At 52.9% G+C, this 12818-nt stretch overlaps 1 protein-coding gene across 2 annotated transcripts; it reads right to left on the minus strand.

The window, feature by feature from the left end:
* Positions 1 to 6185: 6185 nt before the first annotated feature.
* On the minus strand, positions 6186 to 11041 carry SPRY1 (sprouty RTK signaling antagonist 1). Of its 2 annotated transcripts, none has more exons than XM_037058576.1 (2): positions 10959 to 11041; positions 6186 to 8405 (listed from the first exon to the last, which is right to left on the minus strand). In XM_037058576.1, the coding sequence occupies exon 2, from the start codon at positions 8348 to 8350 to the stop codon at positions 7391 to 7393; it is 960 nt and encodes a 319-aa protein (XP_036914471.1). In that variant the 5' UTR covers positions 8351 to 8405; positions 10959 to 11041; the 3' UTR covers positions 6186 to 7390. The 2 variants fall into 2 exon arrangements, with proteins under 2 accessions (XP_036914471.1, XP_036914472.1); XM_037058577.1 differs by lacking the exon at positions 10959 to 11041 and adding an exon at positions 10136 to 10653.
* Between the last annotated feature and the right edge of the window lie 1777 nt (positions 11042 to 12818).

Here is a 12818-nt window from a genome sequence, read left to right on the forward strand (position 1 = left end):
AACTGATGAGTCTTAGTTTCATCTTTATTTTATCTTCTCAAATCGAGTTGTGTTTCTGGTACTAAAGGGGAAAAGCTAAAAACGGCCCAAAGCAGACACAAAAAGGAAAGTAGCGGTAATTCCAAGAGCAGGCTTAGAAACCACAGAGAAACCAAGCAGACCTTCACATACTCTGTAAATAACTCCGACACCAGCAGCTTTCTCTGCCAAGACAGGCCTCACTGCACTTGGAGGAGAGGGCGTATTCTGGGTGACCTAGGAGGATACAGGCACCGAAGTCCCAGCTTGCAAGGAGGCCGGCAGGACCAAGCCTGGGACCCAGCTCCCGGGCTAAGTGAGGGGCATGGAAGCCGCAGCAGAAAGTGGGGAGCGGGCCTTTGGGCTCCATGTACTGTTTTGAGCGAATTGGCTGGTCAGTCAATTTTCATGAAGATATTTTTTTGATTCAATAACAGCTTTTGTTAATACACCACTCACGCTATAAATAGAGCACACCCCACTGGAAATCAATTCTACTCCGCAAGTTCATTCGTTATTAAGAAATCTTGTATTTTTATCAGGTCTTGAGTACTTGATTTATAATCCATTAGCTTAAAAACAAGTTAAAGGGTCTGAGAACGTCCTCTCCAAACATACACAGCAGCGCCTGTTTTCCTCTCCATCTGTACCTCTGGTATCTTAATACTGAAATTAACAACGCTTCTAACACGTGGGGCTCTTTTCTCCTCCTCTTTGTCCTTCCCCCCAAAAATCTCTGCACCTTGGCTCCCCATCAGCACGGAGAAACGCCAGATTTCCTTGGCATTCGAACACAGCCACCTTCTCCGATCTTGACCTGGAACATCCCCAGTCCTCAGTTGTCCGTATCCCTGTCCCCTTCCCTGGTTCTCTGTGAATCCACGCTTCAGCCACATTGGAACCTTCATCCAATGCTTCGGGCCAGGCCCTTCAGCAAATACGCAGCCGACAATCACCCTAGACAATCACCCTAAAGTTCCTGACCTCTTTCAAAGCCACCGCGTCTCACAGGCCCCTTGCTCTCTGCCCCTCTCACCAGCTGCTGTGAGGAAGGAACATCTAGATAAAATCTGAAAGCCGATTAGTAGCCCACAAAAAAATTCCCTTTGTGGGTGTTGACGGTGCATCAGCAGCACCCTAAGAAGCCACCCCAGACCCCGGTTCTCAAGACCCAAGTCGGTCCCCGACGAGTCTTAACTATTGACTGAAGGGCATCCTCTACTCACCCAAATCAGGGTGCAGTTTCTTCCTCTTGGCTTCAGACTCCATTGTCTTTCTCCTCCTCCTCCTCTCCCTTCATCCTTCGCTCTGGGAGAAGAGCTTTCCCACCTGGGGGAAAAGACCCCCTGGCCCCTCTTCTGTCCTCTCCTCCCACTCGGGCAGCTGCGCCCCTTCAGCCGTTGCCTCTCCTGCTCTGTTGCCTTCGCTCTCTTTCCACGAAGAGGCTCAGGTTTCGGTTACTCTAAAAAACCCTCTGCACCTGCCTCTACTTACCTTCCTACCCCAAATTTCTAGAAGAGTCTAAGCTGTTATCTTCAGGTACTCCCGTGTTTCCTCATCTCATGCAACCTGGCTTTTATTACCATGATTTCCCCTAACCACCACCCACCAGGTCGAGTTGGGAGTCTCCACAGCATTTGATATTTGATGACTAGCTTCCATCTGGAAATTTCCCTCCGATCTCAAATGCACCCGTCTCCTGGGGCCTGTGCTCCTGAGACCACCCCTCACCTCCTGGCCCTGTACCCCTCCTGTCTCTGCTCCCTGCGGGTGGGTATGGTCACCTCCAGGTGCAGTCCACGGGCTGCTTCAATCCTGTCCTTTCCCGTGTCACCCCCATGGGGATGACAGGCCACCGGCCACCTCCTTTAAACTCAGGACTTCTTCCTCAAGGACCAGCTGGAGACTCACCAGCACCTGAAGGGTTTATCCTGAGAGAACGAACTTTTCCCGTCCCACCTGACTCCTAAACGAACTCCACCCACTTCTTCTAACAAACACACTATGTGCCCATTCAGCCAGGTCCCGAGCTCAGTTCCGCTGTTAGTTCTTTCCTCCATCACAAGCCCACATGCAAATACCTACCAAGCCCTAGAGAAGGGACGCTTGGCCACACTGGCCTCTTCTTCCCATTCCCACCGACCTCCAAGCCAGTTCCAATCCTTAACATCTCTGGCTTTCTTTCTCTAAATCTGCTATTTTAATCCCTCACAATTCCCCTCCACATACCTCTAATCTATTCCACCTGGGGGACTTGTAGGACAAAGCAACACCCCAGCCCGGAGGTTCTGACTGGCTGGCCTGGTGGGGTGTCGGCCCCAGCACAGTTTGTGGTTGTGTTTTACTACCTGGTGGTTTTCACACACAGCTGGAGTCGGGGACCGCTGCTAACCAAACCGGAACTCACGTTTCCCAAAGAGGCCCACCTCGCTTACTGCCCTACATCGAACTCATTTGGCTCCTTTCCTCTGAGCCCCTCCATGGCACTCAGTACTCTGCCCCGGACGACCACGAGTCCATGGTACTTTCACACATTTGTTCAATTTGATAATGTATATTCACCCGCGACTTCAAGCCATCCTCAACAACCTCCTTCCTTCCAACCACTTACCACGTGTCCACAGGCAGCACATAGGTTTCCAGGAAGTTTGTTTTATTTTTGGCACCGAGACCCTGACTTTGGGTGAGTGACCTCTGTGGGCCTGGCTTTCCCATCTCTCAGCCGAAGACTAATTGAATGGCTGTAGGTTTCCTTCTAGCACTAACAGTATGTTCCATGAGCATCTTATCAAAAGCAACTCTTGGAGTATGGCTAAACGATGGAGGCTTCTGGCATATCCACCCAAGCTGCCCAGGTCTAGATTCCCCGACCATCCCAGCAGTTAGAATCGGTGCCCCATCTACTAGACTGTCTGGCAGAAAACATGGGTCTTTTGAATTGGACAAAAGAGACCGTTTGGATCCGATCTCCAGAGACTGTGACCGCACTGCCCCCGGAATAATGGTCAGAGGGACCATCACCCGAGTTCTTAAATCTGGATGCCCAGTTACCCTCCCTTCCACAAACTGAATCCTTCCACGTGCTCATGGACACCTGGCCAGAGGAGGCACATGTGCCGTTTCCCAATGGAGCTGCTAACCTTGACATGCACACATGAAAAATAACCGTGGCAACACAGTCACTTGCTACTTGTCGCTGAGAGCCAAGGGCACATGCAGAGAAGCCCTCGTTCCCTGACTCAGGAGCACACACACTCGCTGTGAAGGGAGAGCGCCCGCCCGGGAAAGAGGACGCAGGGCTGGAGGCCAATGTGCAGCGCAGCACCCGGCGCCCGACCCAAGGAAATGCTGGCCCGCCCGCCGGCCCGTGAGCCCAGCTCTGGGCCCCTGTCGCCCGCAGGTCCCCTGCTCCAGCTGGGCCTTGGTCTCCACACCCTCATCATGAAGACACAACGCTAAGAAAGCTGCTCGAGATGGCCAGATGAAGTCCCCCAAGAGTACAGACTACAGTACAAGAACAAGAAGCTCCCCCCACCCCGGGAGAGTCCTGGGAGCTGACACTTTGGAAACGTCCGACAAAGCGGAGGAGCCGCAGGCGAGGCGGGCTCTGAGTGCAGGTCTAGCTGTCGAACCTCCTGCTCCTAGAGTCGGGCAGCAACACGGCTTGGTAGCCGTCTGAGAGAGTAAGAGAAGAATCAGTAACTTGTAAATTAAGTATGTCGCTATCTTGGTTATATCCGAACAGTGGAATAACGGAAAAAACAGCTCTCAACTGTTTTGAACATCTTTTCAAGATATTCTAGGGTTCCAAACTCTCTTGGATAACAAAGTCTGCATGGCGTGGAGTTTCAGATGAGCACTGTGTGTATGTCCATGTTTCAATAAGGGGTTGTTTTTTGTTTTTTTGCTGAAGAGCTACAGATAAAAACCTCCATGAAATGTAACAATTTATTTTTTTTTTAATGATTTAGGAAAAGGAGACAATTTCAAAAAGTAAATCTTCTAGGAATGTGCCCTCTGAGCTGGTTCTGACACCAGTTTCAGGGTAGAAACACAATTCATTTCTAACTTCCTTCCTTTCACTTTGAAGACCCCTGCGTTTTAACTTCTATCTTTCCTAGCTGCAACTGGAATGCTCTATGGTTTGGGTTTTGAAAACCACAGACTAACTGCAACAGGCTACAGTTTGGGATTCACCTTCAGCCTTCACAAACAAGGAGCATTACCTGGCCGATCCCACTTCCTCGTTGTGCTAGGTTGCATTTCACACACACTGTTAACAGGAAACTAGCCAATGACAGCGATCGGTATCGGTTTGAGTCACAATTAAATTCTCTTGAAAAAACATCGGCAGTCAGAAAAATATGCTGGAAAGAAACTAAGAAAAAGGTTCATTCTGTGAAGCTGCAGCAGTTGAGGAAGAAAACGAATGTGGAATAGAAAGGAGGTTGGCTCATCTCCCTGGCACGTGACTTTTCATTTGGCAGGTCAAATCCATGGCCAGTGGTACTGTGGGAATTTCAGCTTTGGGAATACCTTTCCGAGCCTCATATTTTAAAGCACTTAAGAGGATGCACCCTAATATTTTTCCTTCTGGGCATAAACCATCACGAAGGAGGAAGTTTTGAATCCAAGTGGTTTTGCCACCTGCCAAACCTGTCTTAATCTGTACCTCTGACCTCCCGCTGCGTCCAAGGGCGGGCCAGACACTGCGGCAGACCCCAGGGCCATCCTGTTACCCGACTGCATTCCGCACACACAGCCTGAAGTTACAACTCCCCAACGTACTGTATGCCCATGGAAGTTATACATTTCTCTCAACAAGAACTACAGCTTCAGTCTGGTTGTCAGAACTACAGACAGTGCTTACCCCAGCTCCAAATCACACCAAGGGTCCGAATAATAACAGAAAAAAATAACACAGTACTTTGGGGGGAGTGTGTACCTTAAACATGTCATTCACTAAGGAGCCAAACCTCAATGAAATACTCAGTATTAAGGGACCAGTGATAACATCGCATAACTTAAGTACGAGAGGAAGTCAGTTGACATTTTGAAAGACCAGATGATGAAGTAGCCTCTAGAACACGAATATCCACCCAGAGATGAAAGAAAACAATTTGATCAAATGCCACAATGCTAACTAAGAGGCTTGGGGGCTGGAAGGGGAAGCATGAAAGCAAGCTTCTGTCACTCGGATTTTGTCTGATTCAAACAAAACCGAGGCCTATTTATGAAGAACGACACTTCTATAACTAGGCACCAAATCACCCAAGAGATACCAATCAACACACGACGGCTGGATGAGAGTTCTGAGAGACTGAATCCTGGGTTCAAATTCTGTCAGCATGTTCTCACATGCAGATCATCGATGGGTCTGGCACGTCACGTAGGCCAGGTTGTTGGTGAAGCAATTCTGAGGATTCCCGTGGACAGGATGTTATGGGGCCCCCAAAATACCAGCTGTATATCAGTTTCAGCAGACTAAAAAAAATAAAAATACTCACTTTTTCTACATGAAGTTTCAGGTCTTCAGATTCCTTACCCCACAGGACATGACGACAGATCACCTGAGTGGGCTGTGTTCAAGACTCACCAGAGGACACGGAAAGGTCAGGGCGTTCTTAAAACAACCAGGGTTTTAAAGCGGGAATACTTTTAAAAAACTCTCTGATGACGTGAACTACCCCCTTGGCGTACTGTGACTTCTAGAATGTCTCACTAAAGCGACCATGCCGGGAACTCCTAGCATGCTGCAGAACTCAGTGCGCTTTTAAGTTTTGCTGGTGAAGACTAATTTTGGATCAACCCAAGTGAGTGAAGATACGTATTTTTACCAACTTCTAGATCTGTCCCCTTCCAAGAAACTGTGACACACACAGAGCCTCTTGCTTACCAAACAGCCAAAGTGGAAGTGACTGTTTATACGGAGTGCAAAACATTTTCACTTTATGGAGACTCGCTTAGGAGTTTGTTGAATCAATTTGGATGACTAATTTGTTCACTGCATTTTCCAGGAAACAGCTAGTTTAAAATTTGAGCTCACCTGTGTCTAGATTGGGTATGGTAAGGGTAAAAAAAAATTATATGGCCGTGCTTGAAGAAAGAACCATAGCAAGTAACCAAAATCACCAAACAGTACTGGCCAGTAAATGAAGAAATCAAGAGACAGTTTCATTAATTCATATATTTCTGCATTATAGTTAACATATGTACTTTCTTCGTATCACTTTATTTTCCGTTATGTATTGATATTTTGTTATATTCAGACATGAGTACATTTCAACAGTCTTTTGAAATAAATACCATAAAATAATAGAGATTCGCATAATAAATATTCTTTACAATAAAAAAGTTTAACAGACTTTTGTCTTAAAAATAGTCAGAATTCAACTTTGTGATTTATACATAAAATATACAAAAAGCACCACAATTTGTGGTTAAGGCCATGAAAACACAGAAAAATTAGACATCCTCAGCTGTTAACTAACCAAGGGCCCAAAGGGACCATTAAGGGGCCAAGATCTCTTTAGACGGCACACTTCTCCGACACCTGTGGACTGATCAGCTATAAATAGGAACTTCAGGAACCCAAGGGCCCCCTCAACAACAGAAGAAATTTGGTGAAAAGTATGGGGTGTGGAAGGAAGGTAGCTGAGTCCTTCACAAATATAAAAGCTAGAATAAGGATCAGCAAGATACAATATATCTCCAATGTGAAGATTTACATTGTAGAGTGGATCTAGCATTACATACAAAAAATAACAATAATAATTATAATACCTGGCATCTCTCGAATAAGATAATGTCAAAACTGAGAGTCGAGAACTCTGAGGGGCAAGAAGGCAGTGGTGAAGGGGGAATCTGTGTGTTACAACAAAAATATGCCCTAGGCTACTTGCGGGTCCAACACTATGAAGACAGACCTACTTGGAAAGACTTAATACATAGCTTATTTCAGCAATCAAATGGTGACTTCTTCAAAAGCCAATTCCCCTGCCCCCAGGACAACCCCGTGAAAAAAAGCTCTGAATCGCCGTGGCCTGGGTGTGTGTGGAGACGTCCCTGGGGACGACTTGGGGACGTTGCCTGCAGAAGGGAAAGGCTTCATGAAACCCAGCAGTGACTCCCGACGCGCTCTCCAGTGCGCGGCAGAGGCTCTTGTCCTGAGCGGGAGCCGGGCGGTCTCCCTGTCCACTCTCACGGGCTGTTCATGGAGGGCGGCGTCCACGAGGCCTTGGGAACAGGGGTGGAGACGGCAGGAGAGGGCACCGCCGCGAAGGAAGGAAAGCCAGTATCTAACAGCATCTTTTTCAACAGCCACACCTTGCAAGTCAGGGGGGGGGTTCAGGAGGTGCCGCCCGCCACCCCATCAGGAGGGCTTCCCCCGCGGCCGGGAGGGGCCGCTGTCCAGCTTACAGTAGACGGCGTTGGAGTTCTTACACCGGCAGCCCGGGCGGCGGGCCCAGTCGTAGCAGCCCCGGCACAGCTTCAGGCAGGCCTTGGCGGGCGGGTAGCAGAGCAGGCAGGGCAGGAGCAGGGACATGGCTCCCATGCACAGGTAGCGCGGGCAGCAGTGGGACTGGGAGCAGGAGCAGGGGCTGTCCGAGTAGGAGTCGCCCTCGTCGTCGTTGGAGCAGTGGTAGAAGACGCCCTTGACCAGGCACATGCAGGTGCCGTACTCCACCATGCTCTCGGCCGAGCAGAGGCACTGGCGGTCGCAGGCCAGGCAGGACGGCAGGGCCCTGGGGGCCGTGCACTCCCCGCACTTGCACTTCCCACACTGCTCGCAAATGAACTTGTGCTGGGTCAGGTCTTCTTTCAAGGAGCCCTTCAAGTCGTCCACCAGCAGCTGCTTGGGCTGGGCCCGGACTGCCCTCTCCGAGCGATGGGCAGGCACAGGTCTGGCCGGGGGCGACCTTCCCAGCAGCCCCTGCTCCGACGATGCGCTGCCGCTGCTCCCAGAGCTGGCGGCGCTCCCAGTGCTGGTGGACCTGCTCAGGACGGGGCCCCGGGCGGGATGGACGAGCCCCGCGTGTCCCGGGGGGCCTGTGGGCCTCTGCTCGTAGTGGTTGTTCACACTGATCGGTATGATTTCGTGAGTCCTCTCCTGCTTTTCGGGTCTGGGAGCCACTCGCGGGGCGGGTCTCTTCACCACCGAGGGCCCCTCAGTGTATTCGTTGCTGCCTCTGATGGCCTTGATCTGGTCCAAGGACAAAATAGCAGCAGGCGGAAGCTCTCTGTCGTAGTCCAGCCGCTGCCGGCTGGCCAGGGCAGGCTGCTGGGTCACGACCAAGGAACCGCCACTGCCATGCTGGTTTGGGGGATCCATGTGTGGTGGTCTCGGGTGCTGGATGTCAGTGGAGACCTGGCATGCATCTGAAATCCTACAAGGAAATCAAACATGAAAAAAACAGAGAGAGAAAATAAATGACAGGAAGTACTGGGGGGAGGGGGCAGACAAACCCTGTCCAGTCACAAATCGCCTGAAGCACCTGGTAATGATCACCTTCATCAGCGGATGACAGTGATGCTGGGGTCCTGGCCAGGGTCCAGCCCCAGAGAGGCCGAGGACCGCATCATGGGAGAAGAATGTGAGCTGTGAGCAAGAGCTCCCCCCTGCCCGCACCATGAAAATCAGGTTACTCAACTTTTACAAAACGGAATGAAGGAGGAGTAACCCCTTCCTGGTGGCGAATCGAACAAACAATTAAAATGGAGTTTGCCCATGGAGGGGACCCCCAGCACCAGCACTGGACTAGAAAGCTCAGGGCCCCTTCACCGGTGTCCCCACAGAGGGAATCGTCCACGGAAAGCCAGTTTGGGTGTTGCTGATTTTTGTGCCATTTGTTTGCTGTTTCCAGCGTCCGATTAACGGTGAGGAGGTCAGGCGGGGCATACTTCATCCATTAAAAAAGAGATGGCAAAGTAAAATGGACTCTCGAGATCAGACGTCATCTTCAGAAGCAACCAGGATTTTCCAACCAGCCCGTTATTAATGTACAAGACGCAAAGTGAACACAGACGAAGGCAGAAGTTCTCGGTGTTTATGGCCACGAAAGGGCACGCACACACAAACCCATGTACGGTTCTGTTCACGTTAACGAGTATTCAGGTTTGAAATAATGAAAGAACTTTTAAAAGTTTAAGTAAAGGCTCACTCACGCAACAAGATAACTCATCATGCACTGGTAAGTGTCAGGCCTTCAAAGCAGTTAAGGGGGCAATCCTGGCCATTTTAATTATCTGTATTTCCTCTGATTTAAAGAACTGTATTTTATATGAGAGAGCCTGATTTTCAAAAACACTGCCGACTCTGAATCAATGTGCTTCTTGTAATAAAATAAGCACATTGTTTAAAAAATCCTGATAAAAACGAGCAACTGTATTTCCTTAGCAATAGTAAACTGTTGCTCACTTATACTGCATTCTTCGAAAATCAAACTACCAAACATAAAAACGTTTCCGTTTTCAGTCAGTTGTAAACTAGAATATTTTTCACACAAATTCCTCCCAAAGTCTACAGATGCGACCCCCCTCAAGCACGAAAAGAAAAATGCCCATTCTGTGCCGCCGCCTTGAGCCGGAAACCACCAGCTTAAGGAATAAAAGCATAGAAAAGCCCACATCGGCTAACAACGAGAGTGGAGGGGTCCCCAGGCTGTCTTCGAGTCCAGCTCCGGGGAGTCCCTTTCCTCATTCTCCCTAACTCGGATCTCCCAAGGATCTGCTTGAGTCTTCCTCCTCTGTGCCAGGAACCAACTCGGACTCGGTCCCGGCCTGCGGGGTCCCGCCCTGCAGTCCCGAGGGGCCCGGCTCCCACGGCAGAGTGTGGGAAACACTAAGGCAGAGTCCTCTCGGCAGGAAACGCGCTGCAGGGGGGTTCAAAGAGCGGAGAGAAAACCCCAGGCGCGGCTGTAAGCAGCGTTGTCACTGACCCTGGTCACTAAGTCCCTGCCGCCTGGGGAGGTCGATCAGCAGATGAAAAGAAAGTGAGCCACTTCTGGTCGGAGGCAAAGTCCCTTGGGCAGCAGGGACAGTCCCAGAGCCACCCCTCAACACGCTCACATGCTCTGGACAACGGTTCGCCCCGAGAAAACACGATCCAAATCGATACCTTCTCGAACAAGCCCCTCACATCCTAAGGATCGCCGTGGATTCTCCAAAACCTGTTTTCGTCCCCACCGAGGTGGCCCACAGATTCCGAGCTGGCCTGCCGCACGGACGGTCCGCAGCGCCCGTTTGCACCTGGGCGTGCAGAGGCCTCCTAGGGCCCGGGCCGAAGGCGCGGGGCTGGGGCCGCACCGCTGCGCAGCCACAGCGCGGGGCCTGCGGGGGAGCGCGCCCTCTGCGCTCCGAGCCCAGAGCGCTGAATAAATAGTTGACGGAGAGGAAGGAAAAGGAAAAAGTTATGAATGAAAACAAGTCCTCTCCCCCGCTCCAGCAGGCTGGGGGCGGAGGCGGAGATGTCCATGACTCGGAGGGCGGGCTGCCCTTTAAAGGGACCATGCCCCCCCCACCGCTCCGCACGGGCAACACGGGCAGGACTTGGGGCTCGGGGACGCAGGCTGGTCCTGCACTAAGGTTGCTGTGAATTCTGGGGTATGCCTTCCCGGGCGCGCACACACCCACACTTACGCGCCCAAGCACGCGCGCACACGAACGCGCACCGCCCTCTGCCCCGCGCGCTCACGGCCCTGTCCGGTGTCCAGTCGCACCCCGACTCCGCCACAGAAAGCCTGATGCCGGCACAAGTCAAGAAACTCCTGGCCCTTCGGGGATTGGCCCAAAAGTCTCCTTGAATCCACCTTCGAATGGAAGTGTCCCCCAAAAGGACATCCGGGCCACGGCCTTGCCTCTCCACGAAACTGGGGACCGAGACCCTGCGTCGTTGTCCTCCGCCTGTGCCCGCACCTGCCACCCGCCCGCTCCACACTCACCTAGGCCGCGGCGGTGGCTGGGGGCCCAGGTCTCGGTGCGGGCGGCGGGCGGGCGCCGCATCAATCGCGGCGGGGCAGGCGAGGGGGCATGGCCCGCGTCGCCGCCGGGCTGCAGCGCTCCCCGCGGCCCCCTTCCGGCCGCGGAGCTCACGGCTCCGGCGCAGACAGCTCACAGCTCCCCTTGGCCGCGCGGCTCAGAAGCGTCCACTTCTGGGCTCTTCTCCCGCAGCCCGTCCGAGAACCAGAACGCAGTCCTTCGGGGGCTCCGACTGGGGAGCGGCGGGGAGGACAGTGCGCGCCGCGCGCGGACCGCAGGCTTCTCAGTGCCAATCGCTTTTCCCGCGAAAGGCAACGGTGGTGACGGGCGCAGATCCGCGTCCCGGACGTTCGACCCTCCCGTGCCCGGGTCGAGTCTGGCACCGACGTCTGCAGCAGGGCCCAGGAGCGAACGCCCGCGAAGCCGAGGCCGCTGCTCCCCGGGGGTGTGGGTGGGCCCTTTTTACCCGCTCTTTTAGGGGGGCGGTGAAGGGAGCGAGGTTGGGGGGCTCTTGGGGGAAGAGGCGGGGCGTAGTCCGGCCCCGTACAGGTCCGCGCGTTGTCCGGATCCTCACTCGGTGCAAGTGGGCGCCGCGTCCCGGGCGCTCGGGTCCTGGCAGGTCAGCCTCCCGGGCCAGCGCTCTCCCCCAGTCCTCCGATCCTCCTGTGCCTCGGCGGAGGTGCCTGCCACAGAGGATTGGAGATAAAAACACATTAACTTCCCTCTCTCCAGGAGCGGGGACGCGGGGCGGGCCGCCCGCCTCCCGCTGCCATGTGCAGGCTGTGGGTGCTGGCTGTGATTGACAGGCGGGCGCAGTCGGCGTGTCAGCAGCGAACCAAAGTAACATGCAGTCTTGCACGTTTTTGCCGAAGTGCTTTTGCCCCTTTGGAATGCCTGGGAGTTCAAATGGCGTTCAAGCAACGCCTCTGCGCATTGGAAATCAATACACAGAGACGGGAAATTCAGGTTTTAAACTATCGCTTCGCCAACAAGGCCTGAGCAAACACGCCCCGGGTCCGCACGCAGAGCGCCAGCCCCTCTTCCGCGCAAACCGCCCAAATTGTCGCTCAGCCGGCCGTTTCGGACTTTAAACTCGTTACTGCTCGCAGAGTGGGAAAGTAATCAAAGGGCCCCTGCGGGGGTGCCCCCCCCCCAACCAATGGTAGCATTTTGCTTCAAGAGCACTGGTTTTAGCAGTGCGAAGGCTACTGGTAATTGGAATTGCAGCAACCAGATCTAAAACGAGTTCAAAGAAACACTCCGTTCCTTGCAAAAGCCGACATTTCTCACCTAATCTTTCCTAAAACGTCTACGGAAGGAAAGGAAGGAAATGGCTCTTACCTACTGCAAAGGTTGGAAATTGCTTTCCGGGCACATTTACAGCGGCTGCGGCTGCTCCTTATCCGGGGCAGGGAGCTCCGTCTGCTATCGCTCTGCAAACCACCGCTCGCCTTACAGAGCAGTCCCCCTCCGGCTCCGCACAATTTCAGCAACCGGCCTGCACCTCCACCTCCACTCCAGGACCCGCCTCCCGTGATATCATGTGTCAATCACGCGGGCTGCCCGAAAACCTGGAACGGGATTTCCCCAGCGGTCGTTTCCTCTTTCGCTGGGCGCGCACCAGCTTGGAAACGCTGTCCTGCAGACCCGTGTCGTAAACATCCTCCGAAAGGACGCCTCCGGACACCCTGCGCGGGCAGCGTGCCATGGAAGAAACCCTCCAGACGTGGTCGGCCACGCGCGCGCGTCGCTCTCCTAAAAGGAGGTGAACCCCACCTTCGAAGCCGAGTTAGAAAATCATTTTGAAGGCTAAAAGGAAGTTT

Source organism: Sturnira hondurensis, unplaced genomic scaffold (genome assembly GCF_014824575.4).
Source record: "Sturnira hondurensis isolate 20B ecotype Veracruz unplaced genomic scaffold, ASM1482457v3 Scaffold0010128, whole genome shotgun sequence".
Lineage (NCBI taxonomy): Eukaryota > Metazoa > Chordata > Mammalia > Chiroptera > Phyllostomidae > Sturnira > Sturnira hondurensis.

What these genes read in the sequence shown, in the direction of transcription:
- SPRY1 (XM_037058576.1), bottom strand. Translation starts at nt 8,350, where the DNA reads ATGGATCCCCCAAACCAGCATGGCAGTGGCGGTTCCTTGGTCGTGACC.